The 19,668-nt window shown below is 37.8% G+C and overlaps 2 protein-coding genes across 2 annotated transcripts in view; both read left to right on the forward strand.

The window, feature by feature from the left end:
- On the forward strand, positions 1–9,172 carry psma3 (proteasome 20S subunit alpha 3). Its single transcript, XM_082142371.1, has 11 exons — positions 1–156; positions 663–745; positions 972–1,095; positions 1,856–1,957; positions 2,153–2,226; positions 2,335–2,407; positions 5,520–5,585; positions 6,777–6,823; positions 7,924–7,991; positions 8,857–8,921; positions 9,008–9,172. Exons 1-11 carry the CDS (start codon positions 136–138, stop codon positions 9,050–9,052), a joined length of 768 nt encoding a protein of 255 aa, XP_081998497.1. The 5' UTR covers positions 1–135; the 3' UTR covers positions 9,053–9,172.
- A 1,991-nt stretch (positions 9,173–11,163) lies between these two features.
- arid4a (AT-rich interactive domain 4A) overlaps positions 11,164–19,668 on the forward strand; it is a 31,888-nt gene continuing 23,383 nt past the window's right edge. The window contains exons 1-11 of the mRNA XM_082142297.1: positions 11,164–11,270; positions 12,216–12,265; positions 12,606–12,716; positions 13,922–13,987; positions 14,406–14,496; positions 14,638–14,717; positions 14,837–14,931; positions 17,854–17,986; positions 19,006–19,085; positions 19,318–19,394; positions 19,496–19,665. Of these exons, the coding sequence (XP_081998423.1) occupies positions 12,260–12,265; positions 12,606–12,716; positions 13,922–13,987; positions 14,406–14,496; positions 14,638–14,717; positions 14,837–14,931; positions 17,854–17,986; positions 19,006–19,085; positions 19,318–19,394; positions 19,496–19,665 (909 nt within the window). The 5' untranslated portion in view covers positions 11,164–11,270; positions 12,216–12,259. The remainder of the gene's footprint in view (positions 11,271–12,215; positions 12,266–12,605; positions 12,717–13,921; positions 13,988–14,405; positions 14,497–14,637; positions 14,718–14,836; positions 14,932–17,853; positions 17,987–19,005; positions 19,086–19,317; positions 19,395–19,495; positions 19,666–19,668) is intronic.

Genomic DNA, 19,668 nt, shown 5'->3' on the forward strand with positions numbered 1-19,668 from the left:
GGTCGATATTGTGTCCAATCACAGAGCTCGTTGATTGCAGGTTGCAGACGGAGAGCCGAAGCGCTGTAGAGAGAATCTGCGGCTGCTAATGCTGAACACTTACTTAACGTTTATAGTCGATCACAGTCAGTCAAAATGAGCTCCATTGGGACCGGGGTGAGTGGATTCACTACTACAAAATGTATCACAGTATTTGAATGAGATCTGATCCAGAAAGAGCGATTAATTACGGAGTGCGTGTATGTCTGTGTCATTCTAAAGCTAAAGCTAATAAGCTACTGCTAGTGTGCAGGATCTGTATATTAGTGTGTTTTCTTCAGTTCCGACTCAATTAAAGTTAATAAAGTGTTTTCATACATAAGTAGCTTAAGCTATTTTTATTTACATGGTTTAGTTGTGCGTTTTGTGCTCTATTTTGCCCCTGCTGAGTCACTGCTCGATAACAATGAATGATAGCAGTTCAAATGAAAAGTCACTGAGGAGGCAAAGTGAAAGTAAATTTCATGTGCACTGCGAAAGCTGCTTCGCTACATTTATTTAGCCTCATCGATGCTCAGCTTTGTCTTTATTATTGCAGGGGTTAAAAACTATTTGAATTGTTAATTTATATGAAATGAACTCAAGCGATGATTTTGACAGCGGTTCTCTTCTCCCCCATCCAGTATGATTTATCCGCCTCCACCTTCTCTCCTGATGGAAGGGTATTTCAGGTGGAATATGCCATAAAGGCTGTAGAAAACAGCAGGTAATTAATTAACCATTATTACTCATATTAATACATATTAAGTAAATGAAGCATGACATATTTTAATTTGCTGCTCTGAAAGGCTTTACTCCATTTATTTTAATGTGATGATAACACCTGTAATATAATATTTGTGTTTTTATGTTGATGTCTAATCAAACTAGAAGTTCTTATTAAGGGAATTAATGTAATAATTTTGTGCACATTTTTTTTTATCGTTCATCAGCACAGCAATTGGCATCCGCTGTAAAGATGGAGTCGTGTTTGGCGTAGAGAAGTTGGTGCTGTCCAAGTTGTATGAGCAGGGCTCCAATAAACGCATCTTCAATATTGATCGGCACGTTGGAATGGTGAGAACATTAAGCATGTTGTTTATTAAACCGATTCTAATCATTTTTCAGTATTTTACAGTATCTTCTTCAGTAACTTGAGTACACTCACATTTTTTACATACTTGGATTATGCTGATGGCAGTGAATTATTAGATTGTGTCTCCTAAAATGCTAAGGTTCCTTAGGTTTCTTTATTGTACTTTAAAAGCAATTACATCCATGTGATTATTTGGAAATTGTGCATCCTAAACCTTTACACTGGTGATCAAAAAAGTTTAAATAAGATTTATTTTTAAATTTTTTGAAAGAAGTATCTGATGCTCAGCAAGGCTGAATTTATTTGATTAGAAAAAAAATCTGTAAAACAGTAATATTGTGAAATATTATTACAGTTTAAAATAACTGGTTTCCGCTATATTATATTGTAAAATGTAATCTATTCCTGTGAAGAGCTGAATTTTCAGCATCATTCCTCCAGTCTTCAGTGTCACATGATCTTTCAGAAATCATTCTAATATGACGATTTATTCTTCTGTTTATTGTTATAAAACATATTCTTATTATTATTTTCTAGATTATTTTAGTAGAAAATTAGAAAACAGTATTTATCTGAAATGGAAATATTTTAACATTATACTTTTCTTTACGGTCACTTTTAATGCATCCTTGCTGAATAAAAGTATGAATTTCTTTATAAAAAAAAAAATCCGTCTCACAACATTTGAATGATAGAGTAAACCTCTACATATATATGAATCCCTGTCTCTGTGTCTTCTAGGCTGTGGCTGGTCTTCTAGCAGATGCACGATCTCTCTCTGAAGTGGCCAGAGAAGAGGCGTCAAACTTCCGCTCCAATTATGGCCATGACATCCCACTGAAGGTAAGAGAGAGAGACTAAAGCAATAGATCACCCAAAAATTAGCACTGTACCTGCATTTATTCACAGTTAATCATTTTCTCACTCTAAAATTATTCAAATGTGTGTGAAACAAAGAATGGAAATTCTTTGAATAAAAACAGTCCGAAATTAGATTCTGGTCATTGATTTACTCTCCTCCTAATATTATCCAAACAGCATCTTGCAGAAAGAGTGGCCATGTATGTCCATGCTTACACATTATACAGCGCTGTGAGGCCTTTTGGATGCAGGTAGGCCTTCTGTAAAAAATTTATTATATAAGATATTGGAAGAGCTTTTTTTATATATATTGTTTTTATTAGTGTGTTTAACTTGTTTATTTTTCTTTAACCTGTCAGTTTCATTCTGGGATCTCATGATGAAGATGATGGTCCACAGCTCTACATGGTTGACCCTTCTGGGATTTCATACGTAAGAGTTCTATTATAAATAAGTTCACCCAAAAATGAAAATTCTATCATCATTTACTCACCCTTATGTCGTTCCAAACCAATCAGATTTTCATTCATCTTCGATACACAAATGAAGATATTTTAATGAAATCTGAGAGATTTCTGTCCCTCTTTTGAAAGTCTGTTCACCCAAACCTTTGATGCTTCAAAATGTTCATAAAGAGATACAATATAAAATATGAATTGAGCGGTTTAATCCAAGTCTTCTGAAGAGACACTTTATATATCGCTTTATATAATGAATAGATTGAATTTAGTTTTTTATTAACATATGTGGTGATGAGGTTCATTTTTGCATGTTACGCCACACGTTTGATCTTCTGCAAGAACCAATGAGGTTTGTTCTTGCGCATCAAGCAGGTTCGGTTGAGCTTTTGTTTATATTCCACCAATCAATTGTTTATATGTGAATAAAAGACTGAATTCAATCTGATCATTATATAAAGAGACCATGTCTCTTCAGGAGACTTGGATTAAACCACTTGATTCAAAGGATTAATTTCTTGTACAATCTCTTTGTGAATGTTTTAAAGTGGGTGAACAGACTTTCAATAGAGTGGTGCAGGTATGACGTCAGAAGAACCCGGAAGTCTAACCCCTAATTTCCACCAACTGCGGAATGGCTGCGGATCCGCTCCGGAACGGCGGCGGAGTCAATACGTTTCCATTAAAGTCAATGTGTGTATTTTCACTGAATGCGGAACAGCTGCGTTCCGACTCCGGCGATCCACAGCCCTCTGGAGCAGATACGCAGAGCTTCTATTTTTGCCGGATGCCGGAGAGCTCCGCAGCAATTCAGCACTTGATATCGTGCGATCATACGTGAATTCGCGAGATCTCGTGGGTCCTTGTGACCTCAGCTGTCAGTCATGGCCGCAGCCATTCCGCAACAAATCCGGACCTGGTGGGTATTGAAGGAGCACGGAGCCGATCCGCAGCCGCTCTGGAATTGGTGGAAATCCGAGGTTATTCGCTGCTGGTTCCTTCGAGATTTTGCTATGGGGTTTTTTAATGTTTTTTTGGGGGGGGGGGGGGGGGGGGATTTATGTGTAAAATAAAACCTGTGGTAAACATAACTTGACTATACATTGATGTTTTGTTCTACAATGTAAATTACACACACTAAAGCCCAATTTATACTTCTGCGTCGAACTCACGCTGTAGCTACATCGTAGGTTGTGTGTAGCGCGCGTACCCTGACGTGCACCTCTCCAAAAATGTAACAACGCGTCAACTCTACGCGGACGCAAGCGCTGTGATTGGTCTGCTAGGACCCCTCCCTCGGGTTTCACATGCTCCCTCTGCAAGTGTAATTGCGCGTCAACGCGGACAACGACGCAGAAGTATAAATGAAAACCAACGCGTTGCCTACAGCGTAGAGGCTCCGGCGTAGGTCCGACGCAGAAGTATAAATCAGCCTTTAGCCTGACGTCGTCATACTCAGATTCTAGTCAGAATATGAGTCTGATACTGCTCCATTGGGCTGTGATTATGGGGCGTGTTTCAACCGAACCAGTAAAGAAAATGCCTCTGCACTCAATTGGATAGACCTACAACCAATCAGAGCAACGGAGTAAGTGACTCAACTGCACGCACACTGGAAGAAGTAGAAGAAGAAGATGAGTGTAAACGATCTTTGCCAGTGTTGTAAAAAGAATTTAAGGATACACGGAGTACTTACCAACACGATCATCATTTTTGAGAGAAATAGTAAGGGGGAATGCATATACGAACAAGTTCTCCGTTTAGGCTTAGAACTCGACAATACAGCAAACAAATCTTATTGCAACCCAAGCGCTTTGGTGACGTGGATGATTACGTTATTGTTGATCATCTGTTCATCATCGTATAAAGCCCGCCCTGACAATTTGATTGGTCCGAACAGCTCTGGTTCGAGCATAGTTGCTCCACAACGGATCAAGTCCAGACCGAACTTCCCAACCTCAAATGTTCTGGGCAGGGCTAAGTTCGGCTGGCATCCAGGCTAACACACACCCATTGTGAAACAGGAAATTTGAAGCAGTTATGTTCATGTTTGAAAATGAACAAGTAACTAGATAATACAGTTTGGGGTGTGATTGTGTGTGCAGTTTACGTTGTAGAACAAAACGTCAAAGTATCGTCAAGTTGTGTTTACCACAGAATTAATTTTACTCATAAATTCAAAAACCCTATTATAAAACCCCATGGGAAAATCTTGAATGAACCAGCGGCAAATTAGGCTTCCGGGTTCTGACGTCATACCTGGACCACTCTATTGAGGGATTGAAATCTCTCAGGGACAGGGTTTGTTCACACTTGTAGTTCAGTTCTCGTGATTCGTTTGATCCAGACCAAAAAACCCCCAAAAACATTTAGTTCTGGTCCTCTTAGTGTGACATTGGCATTTACAGTGGCCCTCCAGGAGAAGAGTTTGACACGTGCTATAAATCTCTCAGATTTCATTGAAAATATCCTCATTTGTGTTTTGACGAGGAACAAAATTTGTATGGCTTTAAAACAACATGAGGGTGAGCAAATGACAGAATGTTCGTTCTTGGGAGAACTATCCCTCTAACGCACACTACCAGCCTTTGACACACTTTGGCCCTGTCCCAAATGGAACACTAAGCCCTTGCAGTCTTTCTCAGAGTCTACAGTTTCGTGACGTAATGCCGCTTTGACTGTCGGATAGACGTTTTCTGCAGAGCTCGCTTTCGCGCGGGCTCAGCAAAAGTGCGCGTAGAGGGCTATTATGGGCTGCAAAAGGGGCACTCGCGAGCACCCTTCTGAAACCTACAATGACAAATGGGACACCCTACGGTCCTGTGGACTGAACAGACATGTGCACATTGTAGCTACATGAAACTAGTTCTGTAGCCAAATGTAAGTGCAAATGTAACAGAACTTTAATGTTACCTTTGTGGTCAAGTTGGAGTGACCACCGATGGAAAAGCAGCTAAAATGTGTCCAGCATACACGCAAACTGAATTAGTGCAATAAAAAGTGCAGATTGTACATTGTTTTCATTAACCTGGACTTCCTGTACAGGTATTTCCCTTTGTCATTAATTTTTGTTTTGTGTTTGTTAGGGTTACTGGGGCTGTGCGATTGGAAAAGCCAAGCAAGCTGCCAAGACAGAAATTGAGAAACTACAGGTATGTGTTATGTATTATATAGACCTTATGCACCAGAGAAACAAGCATGTAGCCATCTTTAGAATTTTGTGTGATTTATCATTTTTCTATTGTTGCGGTAGCTGTGTATATTTATATGGCATCGAAGAGTAATTAGCTGGTGAAGTGAATTTACTTATTGAAGAGTTAACGAAAGTTATCATGAGCATTGTAATGTTTGAAGGAGGTCATAAGTAGACCGGGAAGATTTTAAAACTAGCGGATTCATTCATTAATCCGTAAGATCTTGACTTCATGCTGTGGAAATACAAACCGGAAGAAAGAAACAAGCAAAAACAAAATGAGTGCAGCGCTGAAAAGGGGTCGGTATATTCATCATTTTATAAAGAGCTTTCAGATAAGCACATACGTTTTGCCTTACACTACTGTTCAAAAGTTTGAGGCTCGTAAATGAATACTTTTATTTAGCAAGAATGAATAAAATTGATCAAATGCTGCAGTAAAGACACATTACTAAAGATATGCAATTCAAATAAAAGCTGTACTTTTGAACTTTATATTCATCAATGAATCCTGAAGAATATTAAAAGCAGCACAACTGTTTTCAACATTGATAAATGTTTCTTGAGCAGCATATTAGAATGATTTCTGAAGGATCATGTGACTAATGATGCTGAAAATTCAGCTTTTCATCACAGGATAAATTACATTTTAAAATATACATTCAAATTGAAAACTGTTAAATTGTAATATTTTACAATATTACATCATTTTTGATCAAATAAGTGTAGCCTTGGTCATAAGAGACTTTCCGTCCCCAAACTTTTAAACGGTAGTGTACATCTACAAGTGTTCATAGTATCTCCAGGGTTGTAGTACAGAAAGTTTTATTTACATCTTATTGTCTTTTATTTGTCAGCATACACTCCATTAGATCTTTACCCCTAACAGTACAGCTGTGATGTTTAGAGGAAGCATGTTTGGCAGTCTTTCTTTGAAACAAGTTCAAACAAGAGTCAGCTACTTCCAGAACTGCAGGGACCACATCATATAAAACAGTCTTAAAGAAATAACAGCATTATGCCATCAGAAGATTTGGCATTTCAAATCAATTACATAACTAGATTCCTTTAGCAGTGTTTTCATGTTAATGTCAACAGATTAAAGCGATTAAACGTGTAAAGGTTAAATCCTGTAATTATTTTATTTCAGATGAAAGAAATGACCTGCAGAGAACTGGTGAAGGAAGTGGCAAAAATGTGAGTTTTGTTTCTTACTTAAAATGGAGAAGACCTCAAAATCTAATGCATCATTCATAGCCAACACAAGAGAGCAGTAGAGGTCCACGAAAGCAAACCTGTCGGACTACTAGTATTGAGTTTTGTCAGCTGAATTGTTTTCTTATCTGTTAGGTTGCTGAGTTTACAATAATGTTGGCTACAAATGAACAGGGTTCCCACACCTTTTGACCAGTCAGTTTAAATGACTTTTCTCTGGCATTGATGGGTTACTGCATACACACTTTAAACGTTAAAGGGATGGTTCGGAGTAATTTCAACCAAGGGTCCTTTGCACCATGTCTTCGAGCCAAACACCCCCCAGAAGCTTTTTTACCCTTGGTTTAACATTATTAAAGTTAGAGCTTATTTAGAGATATCAGCCGAATCGCTTAGTGGAGGCGCTAATGGATCCTAGGCTGTATCTCGTAAATTACCCCACTAATAATGCCCCGAATGGTACCAAACTTCTACAGTAGTACAAATAGTTCTGTACTCATAAAACGAGGCATTGGAAAGTTTGTAAGTACATCAGGAGTTTATTTAAATAACAAATAAGCATGCTAGTGCTAACCCGGACGTCGACATCACTTCAGGGTTTTGGGAAAAGCCCGTAAAAGTCCTGGCAGAAAGTGATGCATAAGGATGTAGTGTAACGATGCCCAGTTCCAGGAATGCACTAATATTTTGTTGGTAGTACCAGTTTGCAACAATTATTAGTTGTCAACACTTAAAAAAAATTTTTTTTAAAGTGTGTTTGGCTCGAGGTCATGGTGCAAAGGACCCTAGGTTGATTTTACTCCTTACCATCCCTTTAAATCATCTTATTGAGATTGCACTCCAAAAAATTCTAACCAGTATATTTATAATTTATATCAGAGCATAAATAATACACAATAAAGAAATTCTTGTCAGTGACTTTTCCAGATCTTAAAATTTAAAAAATCTGTTTCTAAGCTGTTCATGATTGTGGGAGCCCTGAATAAAACATTTAGCCTGTAACATGGCATATCTAATTAAACATTTTATATTTGTACATTTTATAACTATTTGCGTGTGTGTGTTTTGTCATCTCTTCTCAGTATCTATATCGTTCATGATGAGGTGAAAGACAAAGCCTTTGAGCTGGAGCTTAGCTGGGTTGGAGAAGGTAATGACAGGCTTTTATATTCTAATACTCAATCTATTGTGAATTTAACTTAAATAATCTGTTTTTATTTACTCCTATCTGACACAGATCGGAATTTGTTGCACACGTGTAAACACAAAAATCAGCAAGAGATCCGATTTTTTTTTGTATCCGTTCTGAGCCTCTTCCATATGTGATTTAAAATAACAAGTGAAAATTACTGCTATTTTCTGGTCTATATCTGTTCAAACGTTCCATGACAGCTTTTAACTTATCCATGTTGCCAAATAATCATGGCCACCCACCCAAAATGAATTGTAAAAGCATTTTAGTAAGGCCATTCAAAACCCAAGGGTCAACCATGTAAAGCGATCACCGACAGAATTATTTTGGCGGGGATAAAATGTAAACACAGATAACAGATACCAGTCGTGTCTAAAGTGAATGTAAACAAGCGGGACCACAAAAAAATACGAATATGGTCAAAAGATCATATCTGTGCATTAGCCTAAGACTTTCAGTGTAAATGCAGCCTTTACTGAATCTGAGTTTTTAGGAAAATATTTGTAATACTTAAAACTTCCTTTCAGTTTTCCTCTACCGCATTTGTGTTCAGTGCTGCATTTCTCATAAAACCCCTTTCATCGTTTTGTTGTTTATTATATTGTAACTGTTTTCTGTCCATTTTTAAGGTTGGAAATGTTTTCACATTAAGATTATAATACAATAGTAGTATTGCTTATATTGTTACACTTCTAGTACCTTTTAGATGTTGGCGTGTGATTCAACATGCCACCCGATTCTTTTATTTTTATCTCTGATTTAATGGTGTATCAAAAGTAAAAGGAATGGTTTTATTAATATGTATTTTTGTCCCTCTTATTAGTCACCAAAGGAAAGCATGAGCTTGTCCCGAAAGACATCAAAGAGGAGGCGGAGAAATACGCTAAAGTAAGTAACTGTTCCTCTGGTAATAGTTATAATATAACAAAAGCTCTCTTCAGTGTTGGCTAATTGTCACATGTCTTTCCTGACAGGAATCCCTGGAGGAGGAAGATGACTCTGATGAGGACAACATGTAAACGCGGTGTTGCAAACCTCTCTGTTTTTCCACTTCACTGACTGTATACCATGTTTCAGACATTCTGGCAACTCTCAACTTGACTGCAGACAATAAAATGTTTTTTATGTTTTCTAATGGACTAATGTAGTCCTACGTTTTGTGGGTTTCAAACTTAACAATAAATACGATTTATAAAACTGAAAGAAGCTCTGATTCAGAATCCTAAATTGGCATAATAACCATTCATTAGTTGGGCAGCAAGCTTAGACAAAGGATCCACCTTCTCTTTCAGAAAACCTGCGGCGTCATTGATTGATATTTATGCACACCCTGTCTAGAGAATGTGTATATTACTAGGTTGGACATAAGGCACTTAAGACATTATGCATTCTGGTGTGTAAATAAACAGTTCATCTGCAATACGCTGCGAGGATTTGACCCTGAGTTAATGGTTAGCTTAGTTGTGCCAGCCTCTAGCATATGGAGCCTCAAAGCAATCCCAGTACATTATAATTTACTTTTTAAAATTGCCATCCATGACACTGTAACCCAAGCATGCATGCATGATATAGTATTGCAGTTAAAACAAAAGTGACTAGGTCTTTAACTTTAAGGAACATACTTTCCATTACAGCAGTTCTGAGGGTAACACTGATGTATAGCACTGTGATGTACACTAGAAGTCAAGAGTTTGGGTACACCTGCACATTCATTATTATTACTAATTTACACATTTTAGATTAATAGCAAAGCCATCAAAATAATGAAATTACAGAAAGAAAGGGATAAAAACATTTGAGAGAGAATTATCTCTCAGGGTTTCTACAAAACTAAATTTAAAATATTTCAGCAGATGCCTTTTGATCAAAGCTTATGAAAAACATAATCCAAACGTTAGACTCGCAGTGCATAGACAATTGTGGGAGCTTTGTGTCGTTTTTATGGCCTTTGAGGCCAAAGCTTTGCACGTGACCTCTATTTTTAGCTCTATGTGTTGCTGACCACCTCTTATTTGGAAAGTAGAGTTTGAAATTAATGTTACTTTAAAACGGTCTCATAGATGTATTATGTAATGTGTGCTTATAGATTAATTTACAGGCTGATTAATGCATAGGCAAACTGACAGATTTATTGATTAAACAAGATACACAGATATAATACACAACTAGATCAACATTGCACAAGTATAAATTATTTTCTGATCCTGTTTATACAATAAATACCTCTTAAACATAAGATTCTACTGGTCCAGTCGCTGATGTATATCGACACTGAATCAAACACAACATAAAATCCTTAATATCCATCATAAACAAACATTAACAGTGAAAATCGCACTTCTGATTCACAATCATAATGCTTCAATATCGTTAGAGTAAAACGAGCATTTCAGTGACAATCTAATGCATAATTTGAAACCACGCAGGTGTCATTAAATTTGTATCTAACGTGACACACACATGCTTACTATGACGCTCTGTTCCGGTCACGTGGTCCACAAACCCATGACGCCAGACGCTCTCTAACAGCATCGACATAAAGACGCCATTACCGTTGCCTTCAATTGACCTTTTCTACACGACGGCATTAAAACTATTATTTGTTAAAATATTTGTAATACAAATCACATAAAGAACAAATTTAATTTAAATCGATGCTGAGGTTATTCGATCTGAGTAGAAAAGCAGGCAAAAAAGTCACGGGGCTCACCGCGAAATCTCACGGGCTCCGAGTCCAGAATGCGAAAATAATTACGTTGGGTACAAAATGGCGAATGTTCTCTTCACCTCGACATGCGCAGACTGAGCAGAGGCTTTCCCTCTGAAATGAAGCTCCGTTCCCATGCACCCTTCCCAGCCAATGGGCGTCGCTGACGGGACGCATCTGACTCAATTCGACCAATCAGAACCGTGGACAACGCAGAACAGGAAACAAGTAGCCAATCGGGGACCAGGATGGATTTGTTGTATTCGCAAAGAGTGCGACTCAAAGAAAACCAATGAGAAAGCGTTATTCGCAGCGCCGCTTTCGTACTCCGCAATCAGGTTTCGCGCTTCAGACTAACCAATAGAATTTCGCCTAGCAGTCAGCCAATGGCAATGTTCTGAATTTGCTCACTGTGGCCCCGGCAGCCAATAGGGATCCGAGAAACACAACCTCAGCTCAACAGCTTGTTATTTCGTCTATGCCTTTGCAACCTAGTCGAATGCTGAGCTGAAGCAGTCATATAGGAGCATGTAAGTACACATATATATTTCCATACAACATTCAAACACCGATTTTGCGTCAGTAAACCCGTATATCCACGCGTGTCTCATTTAAACCCGCTAGTCTGAAAGTAATCCAGTCATATTTGCCGTTTTCCCGTGGTTTCCAGCGAAGGTATTTAGGCGACGAAGAGAGAAAAAAAATTGAATGGCAAAGCCTAGTCACATCTAGTCGGCTTGTTTTCTCACAGATTTTACCCGACGACTTTTACTTAAACTAACCACTCAAAACCGATCACTTTATAGTCAAAAACTTATAACTCAGTTTGAAGGGAAAAGTCGTCTCACATATTGTTGCGGAACTAACCCGAAGAACTATTTAAATCGCCATAACAGCTTCACTATATTTAGCTCAACCGTCACAATTTGATTGACAGGCGTCAATAAACATCATAACTGTCAGTTTGACGTTCTTCGAACTCAGATACTTCGGTAAATACAGTGTTAAGTGAGGGAAAACGGGGGTTAGTGGATGGTGGAGGGGCTGACATGGTGCAGGACGGTGTGTGAGCTATGATGGCGACGTGACACACACACACACACACACACACACACACACAGTGAGTGAAGCGGGAAGGAAACACGCAGGGTTTGAAGGGGTTATGTTTTCCTTCAGTGACTCCGTGCTTTGTTTTTACATCATCAAGACATCGTAAGTGTCTCAGATTGGAGGTAAAGTCACGGTGAGGCAGTTAAGGCTTTGTTTTGATGGGTTGGTCTTGTTTATTTGATCATTTTGAAAGGGATAAGGACGAGAAGTGGCTAGCTGCGTTAGCTCCTTTAGCATTTTCTCTGTTCTGTGTGTTTGTGTTGTGCTGTCAAATTCTTCACACACATACATATGACACGTTTTTTTTTAGCACATGGCGCCAGATCGTGACTGTTTCTTTCTGCTTGTGTGTTGTTCTGTTTCAGCAGTCGAAACCAATCGAGCTGGACTCCCTCAAATAGCCATCAAGATGAAGGTGAGTCTCTGCAGTTCTGATAGGCGACGCCTCCCTAAATGAAGCCCAGCAAGCATCTGGAACAACACACTTAAATGAATAAATCACACATGGATGGGTTTTTTGTAGAATAGCTGACCAAGGATGATCAGAGAAGCTCAGTAGTTCAATGATTGAGGTAGTCAGTCTCTATAAGTGCTTTCTGAATAACCAAGATAGTACTTTTCACAACACTTAAGTGCTGTTCCTTAAAGTATTCTTAGATGTTTCTGCTCATGCTTTTCATAACCGTGACCGTGCAAAGAGCAAGTGTTGGTATGAATCTGTCTATGCACCTTAATAATATTTACACTGTTCACAGGTAGCAGATGAACCTGCCTACCTGACTGTGGGGACGGATGTGAGCGCAAAGTACCGCGGTGCCTTCTGCGAGGCAAAAATCAAGACTGTTAAACGCATGGTGAAAGTTAAGGTACGTTTAATCTGTCTGATATAAGTATGTATTCATCATGCAAGTCAATTTTATTTGTATAGCGCTTTTCACAATACACATTTTCAAAGTAGCTTTACAGCAATTCATTTGCTTACTGTTTATATGATCTTAATTCCTTATAGTCACACTTTAATGATATAGTTTATATTTTGCGATGACGTAATCAATTAAGTTGTTGAGGTTTGCTATTTAGTATATTGCTTTACTTGAGTATACTGTATGCATGTGGATACAGTTGGATGTAAAATGTATGCAAGTATATTTGAAGTATTTCCCCAGGTAATACAATTGTTTACATTTTGTGATGGTAAATCAAGCAGTTGAAATTAGCCTCATACTATTTATCACTTTGAAATGTATACTGTCAAAACTTTGTCCCTTTTAAATAGTCCTCGATGTGTGTTTTCAGCTAACAATCATCTTTGAGCTTTATATATTAGTTAAAAAAAAAATGTGAAAAGTGAAAGTTCAGAGTACACATGCGGCTTATGTCAAGCCAGTGTCAGATGACATAGAGGATAAACAAAGTTTTCCAAGTGTCATTTTCTGTTGGTGACAATGCAGAGATTTGTTTATATAAAAGGGTTATGTTGCTTTTATGCAGAAGTGTTTGGTGCATTTTACACTGCAAGCTTCAGTAATGTAGCAGGCCAAAGGAAAACCACCTAATAATCCTGCTTTGTGAACTATCTCTGCACACAATTCAAACTTCGGCTGTGCAGTACATCCATCTTTTCAAATAGAGTAGTCTAACAGTAAGCTTACAAATGGCTTAATTTTTATCAGCACCTACCAATCACAAGTGTGTTGTTTTAGGGTTAATCCACATACTGGCATTTTTGCGAGATCTCGTTGTACGTCATCAATGTTTTGTTTTCTCTCAAGGTCTTGGTTTGTGCTGGTACTTTAACCTAGTGAAACATGACAGCCTTGAGTAACACATACCTGAAGTTTGTGTTGCACATTCTCAAGTTTGATTACAAGGAAATAGTTCCTCTTTACATTGTATGTAGGCGCTCACTAAGAAGCTTGTTTGAGAGAGATCATGAAGAAAATGCCATCTGTTACATAACCAGATTACTTCACCTTCACTGAGCTGGATGGTTACTGTCTTACCGTCCATGTCACTCTCACCTTCATGCTTTGGTGCTCTTAACATTTTTTTTTGTTTTTTTTGTTTGTAGGTTATGCTTAAAGGAGACAGCACCTCACAAGTTGTCCAAGATGACCAAGTCAAAGGACCCTTAAGGGTAAGAGAGACTTTTTATTTTAGACACTGACTTCAATTCAGTTAAATCAATTTTCCTATAATGCTTTTTATAAATGTTTTGTCTTGCACATGCAATATTTACTAGAAGGTACTGCTTAGTTGTAGCCATGTTCAAAATGAACTTTTCCCCACAACTGTTATTGCAGAGTGAACTGAGAAAATGAACTTATGGTCATGACTGGAATGTTTAAAGAAACTGAGCACCTTGTGCACTCTTATGAGGCAAAATATTGTATATATTGTAGCTCATAGACAATGTTTAATTCTAAAACAAGAAAAGTTGTAGAATTTTTTTTTTTAACTGAACTCTGTTTGAAATTTGTCGTATTTGTGTCACAGCAGTTTATTGCACAGAAAGTTAGGTAGTGCAATGATGTGTTCTGCATCTCTGGTCTCAGGTTGGCTCAACAGTGGAAGTGAAGAGCCCAGAGGGTGGACTTAGCGAAGCTGTCATCAGCAAACTCACAGATGCCAGCTGGTACACTGTGGGTACGTACAGACACAGCTGACTAAATCTCCCTAGAATGAATTGCACATATAGTACCACTCTTAGGCCCTATAATTGATCTTCAGTAAACTAAACTTGTCATTTACATTTTAATTTTTTTTTTCCTCGCATGGTCATTGCAGTTTTTGATGACGGTGATGAGAAAACCCTTAGAAGAACGTCACTGTGTCTTAAAGGCGAAAGACATTTTGCAGAGAGTGAGGTAAATGTAAAAAATAAATCTAGTGTGAGGTGTTATCTGCATCATGTGTCTTGTGGTTAACACTTTTCCCTGGTTTTCTCTCTCTCTCTCTTTTTTCTGCCTATCTCTCTCTGTAACAGACTTTGGACCAACTGCCCCTTACTAACCCAGAGCACTTTGGCACTCCAGTCATTGGAAAGAAGACAAATCGGGGTAGAAGGTCTTCTCAGGCAGTGTGAGTATTTGCAGTCCTTTCCTCTTTGTGCTATCTAGATGTATGAAGTGTATATGAAAATCATTCTTAGATTAATTCCTCGTATTCTTCACAGTTTTGCACCCAAAACAGTCCTTAGTTTTACATGATAATTTTCCCACTTTCATTCAAATCCCTTCTTTATTTTAAACAGGCTTTTGCTAATGTACGTTTAAGACTTTAGTTTGTAAATGATCTCTGATTGCAGTGGCTAAATTCATACTGAGCTTGTTATAGTGCACTTCAGAAGCCCCGTTCACATTGCCAGCGATTTTTGTCGCTGTATGTCGTAGTCTCGGTACTGTGTAGTCGCTTCTGTGCGTTCCCAGTGCTGTCGCTCTAATGTTATTGGTAGAGTGCACGTCTGACCATATCTATAGACCTTATGTAGCCCCGCCCCTTTTCAGCGCTGCGCTCGTTGTCTTATGACTTCCGGTCTGTATTTTCATAGCGATCTTGCATATTTATGAATGAATAAAGTTAAAAGACAATATTCTAAAGATGTCTGCGCCCTTGTTTCTCTGGTGCATAAGGTCTATAGAAAATACAATCACAAGTGATGTATAAAACAAAGATATTCTGTTCTGATGAGGAATTAGGCTTAAAAGATTTAAAAGTAATGTTATGCTGTTGGAGAGTGTTGTTATATTAACCACAGCAGTCCTCAGTGCATTAAATCATTAACTAGAATAACGATTGATCAATCTACAAATTAAACTCGCTCATACTGTCAACAGTTACTAAAACGTCATTTGAATTTGACAAATAATTTTTCTTGCATTTTATTATATCCATGTTTGTGGTTACACAGTCAAATCATATAAAAGAGTGAAGTCACTCCGGAACGCTGTTCTGTCTTGCCTGCAGTCGAGACTCGAGACTGTGAGCTTCACTGACAGTCTTCACTCCTATTGGTTATTGCTCGTGAAATTTGCTTCTCATTTGCATAAAGTAGAAATTTCTGAACTTTTGTCGCGTGTCTCACGTCGCTTGTCACGCCCACATTCTGTCGCCAACGGTTACTATCGCTCTTGTCGCCGGCCCTCCATTGAAATGAATGGGATCATGTTGCTTTGCAGCTGCATGTCGCTAGCGGTGTGAACGGGGCTAAAGTCTTGCTTTGCTGTTGCTACAATTAGATCCTACATCCTCAGTCAGTGTTTAAACTGATGATTCCCAGTTTGTTTTTGAGCTTGAATTAACATTATTCTAGCTTTTTTATTCCACTTTCTATTTTATTTCTATCAGGGTTCGTATGGTCATGAAAAACCTGGAAAAGTCATGAAATTTAAAAAAATTGCAATATCCAGGCCTGAAGAAGTCATGGAAATTTGTTTCAAAATATTTACATAATAGAATATATGTTTAAGTGATAATACGGGTTAAACAAACTACAATATTTAACGTTCATTCGATCCATTCAACTGCGGCTATCCATCAGGTTTGTTTTTGCGGCGTTTAGCGTTATAACCAATCTCACACATTTCTGTTGAGCTTATGAATGTGGTGGCCAATCAATCAGAGGCGTTCAGGTTAGTCATTGCTGAAACGAAGAGTTTCGTTCAGTGCGCGCGCTCTGACTGAAACTCGCAAATTGTCCCATCATAAACAACAAAGTGCAGATTCGATGTAAGAGATTCATGTCGCAGTGTAGTCAGCTTCTGTAATTTCAACGGGAGTGCGTGTGAGTACTTAAACTTGCGCTAGACCTAAGTTATGGACGGCTTCACGATCGGTCACATTCGCTGCTCCCTTTCTGTATACAGTTTATTCCAGTTAATATAATTTATTCATCATGCTGATAAGATTTAGTCATAATTTAACTTAACTGTTCTTAGATTGTTTTATTTGAACATGACATGCATCTTCCCCAAACACAATAACTTTTATGTATTCTATTAATCTGCATTAATAATCATTATTACAATATCAAGAGCATTTATTGACAATAATGACCCTGTAGTTCTTGTTAATTTAATAATTTATGAGTAACATTAAACAGTTTGTGTAAATAAACATTTATGCTGTTTCAGAGGGAGCTTCTGTTCCACTTTTGTAGTGTAAAGATGGCTTTTGTTAATGATAAAATGTTATTGGTAAGTCTATATAGTATTCTGATTGATTTAAGTAATTGATTAAGTTTTTGACACAAAAGACAACAACAGGTAATCATAAAAATTGCACTAATGAAGGGGGGAAAAAGCCCCTGGAAATCAATTGCAAGGGTCCTCCTAATGGAAAAGTTCATTTCGGACCCTGGCATGGGGTAGCGTCTGGCAGTTGCAGTTTGTACTTGGTGTAAATTGCATAAATGAAAAAATAAACTAATGTTTTGGGCTAATTCAAATAGGGACGCTATCTTGTTGTTGATTGAAGGTTATCCTGTGAGATTAATGGTAAATAGTAGGCAAAGCTGTTTTAAAATCTTCTTAGTTACCAAATATTGTATTCCAAAAGTTTGTCTCTGGTACTGCCACCTTGAAAAGTTACTGTCGGTGTTTACTGGACACTTTTATTTACTTATTTTACATTGTTGCCTCAGATGTATGTTAATCTGTTGCTACACAGTGGAGTTCTGAGGGTCAGACACAGTATTTTATCTAACTGTCTTACAGCGTTTACTTTTTAATAAAGCACATAGCTTGTCATTAATTAGTTGAGAGATGCTGTGATTGAGAAATTTTAACATGGATTTTTATTCTTATTTTACATGTACGACATTTCATGGAACGTTAGTCATGAATATTTGCCTCAAAAGTCATGGAAATTTATTGTTAGAAATGTGTACGAACCCTGTCTATTTTATTTATTTTCCTACATGCAAAAATACAGTTTTCTGGTCAGTGTTTTAATGTGAAAAGGGAACATGTTTCAAACATTAGTGCTCTGTTTGATGAAATGCAGCGCAGAAGATGAGAAGGAGTCTTCATCGAGTGAAGATGACGACGACGACAGGAGAAGGCTTAGTGATGATCTTTTGGGGAAAGTTGCTTGCATTCAGAATGGGTCTGATAGTGATTCCTGCCACTATGTCTTGGTGAGTCCTTTATTCATTTACAAACCTCTTTTAACTTTTGGATTTGAAATCCAGCTGGAGAGACGAGCTATGTTTCCGTCCACCTATTTTTATGTGCATTTTGTGAAAGCACATTTAAAAAAAATGAATGGAAACGCCAAGATGCACATAAATTCTAAAAATGAAGCAAATATTATTTCATGCGCATCAAGAGTCATGTGACTGCACGATGGGACGGCATAACTGAACTAACCAGTGGGGCGATCTCGTTGCACAGCATCTGAAATGTTGTTTAGGTAATTCTGAAGTGCCTGAGAACATTCTTCCTTCTAGTGGTTCAGTATAATTACCTCCCAGAACTGTTTTACATGACTGCGTTCCCAAACAGCAGACATCCACCCATGTTAACATGACCAGGTTTATTGTGTTTCATTTGCGCGCTGAGGTGCAAGTCCTTGCATTTTTTTTTTTGATATTCCAATTTTGCACACAAGTTAAATTCGTAGAGAGACTAAACACGGTCTCTATGATTTGTGAGAATAGTATTCTGAACTTATGCGACAGCTTTGTATGGGGAACAGACTGAAAGTTGTTTGCTGATAATGTTAAAGTGTTTGAAACGGTTGTATGGAAAAGATTGTACTCTGTAAAACCCTAAAAAAAAGTTGCACAAAAACTGTATATTGGTTTGGAACAAAATGAGAACATTATTTAAAGACAGAGCAAGTCTTGAAATGTTGTAATGCTGCTTTTGGGAAGTACTTGTTACAGTTTGTTGTTTGGGGGTTGCAAAGGTTGTTTTGATGATTTTTCTGAAACCGACCTTTGACAAAAATGCACTGGCTGGCAACTTTATTTTAAAATATGCTAGCAGGGAAAGAATTAAGATATTTCTGATTGGATATGTGTCAATGAAGACTAACAACTCTGAAGATTGGCAGTTCTGATATTAATATAATTGAATACAGACTAAGTATTCTATACAGTTAAAGACTTGCTGTTTCAACTTCAGATCTTTAATATTTTCTTCCTCTTTGAAGGTGATATCTCCAAGCTGCAATGATGACCTGACTGTCAAAAAGGACCAATGTTTAGTGAGATCATTTGCTGATTCCAAATTGTGAGTAGCATTGAAAAGTAGCTTTGACATTTACAAAACCCATGAAGTAAAAATTAACATTGTAGTCTTTATTTTATCTGATAGCTTTGCTCATTAAGGAATTTCATGGGATCTGTAATAGAGATGTTTTACTTTTTAATGTGATAATACATTTTCTTTAATTAGAAGAAACAGAAACATATTCATGTTGTTACTATTCTATATCTGATTTATCACTGTTTTTGTTCTGCAGTCACACCGTGGCACGCAAAGATGTTCAGGAAGTAAACATTGACACCCTCTCTAAACCTGAATACTCACTCAAGAAAGGTATGAGACCCAAGATCAGCTGACCTCTAATGACTTGACTGTTTTACAGTCTTATCTCTCAAACACTCTTTCTTGTGTCTGTGTTTTTTTTCTGTTACCAGGGTTTGAAGCAGCACAGGTCTTTCTACAAGCCAGACAGGTCCCTGACAGCTGGAAAGTGGACTTGAGCGAGATTCTTGAATCCTCCAGCAGTGATGAAGATGATGGGGATGGGGATGGGGAAGGCAAAGAAGGCGAGGAGGAGGAACTGAAGAAGTCAGAACCAGAAGAAGTA

This window comes from Leuciscus leuciscus (genome assembly GCF_965113295.1).
Source record: "Leuciscus leuciscus genome assembly, chromosome: 17".
NCBI classification, from domain to species: domain Eukaryota; kingdom Metazoa; phylum Chordata; class Actinopteri; order Cypriniformes; family Leuciscidae; genus Leuciscus; species Leuciscus leuciscus.

Coding starts and splice junctions, on each gene's coding strand:
- psma3 (XM_082142371.1), top strand. CDS start 136: ATGAGCTCCATTGGGACCGGG. Junction 1,096..1,855: donor TTGATCGGCACGTTGGAATG/GTGAGAACATTA, acceptor TGTGTCTTCTAG/GCTGTGGCTGGTCTTCTAGC. Junction 6,824..7,923: donor GTGAAGGAAGTGGCAAAAAT/GTGAGTTTTGTT, acceptor ATCTCTTCTCAG/TATCTATATCGTTCATGATG.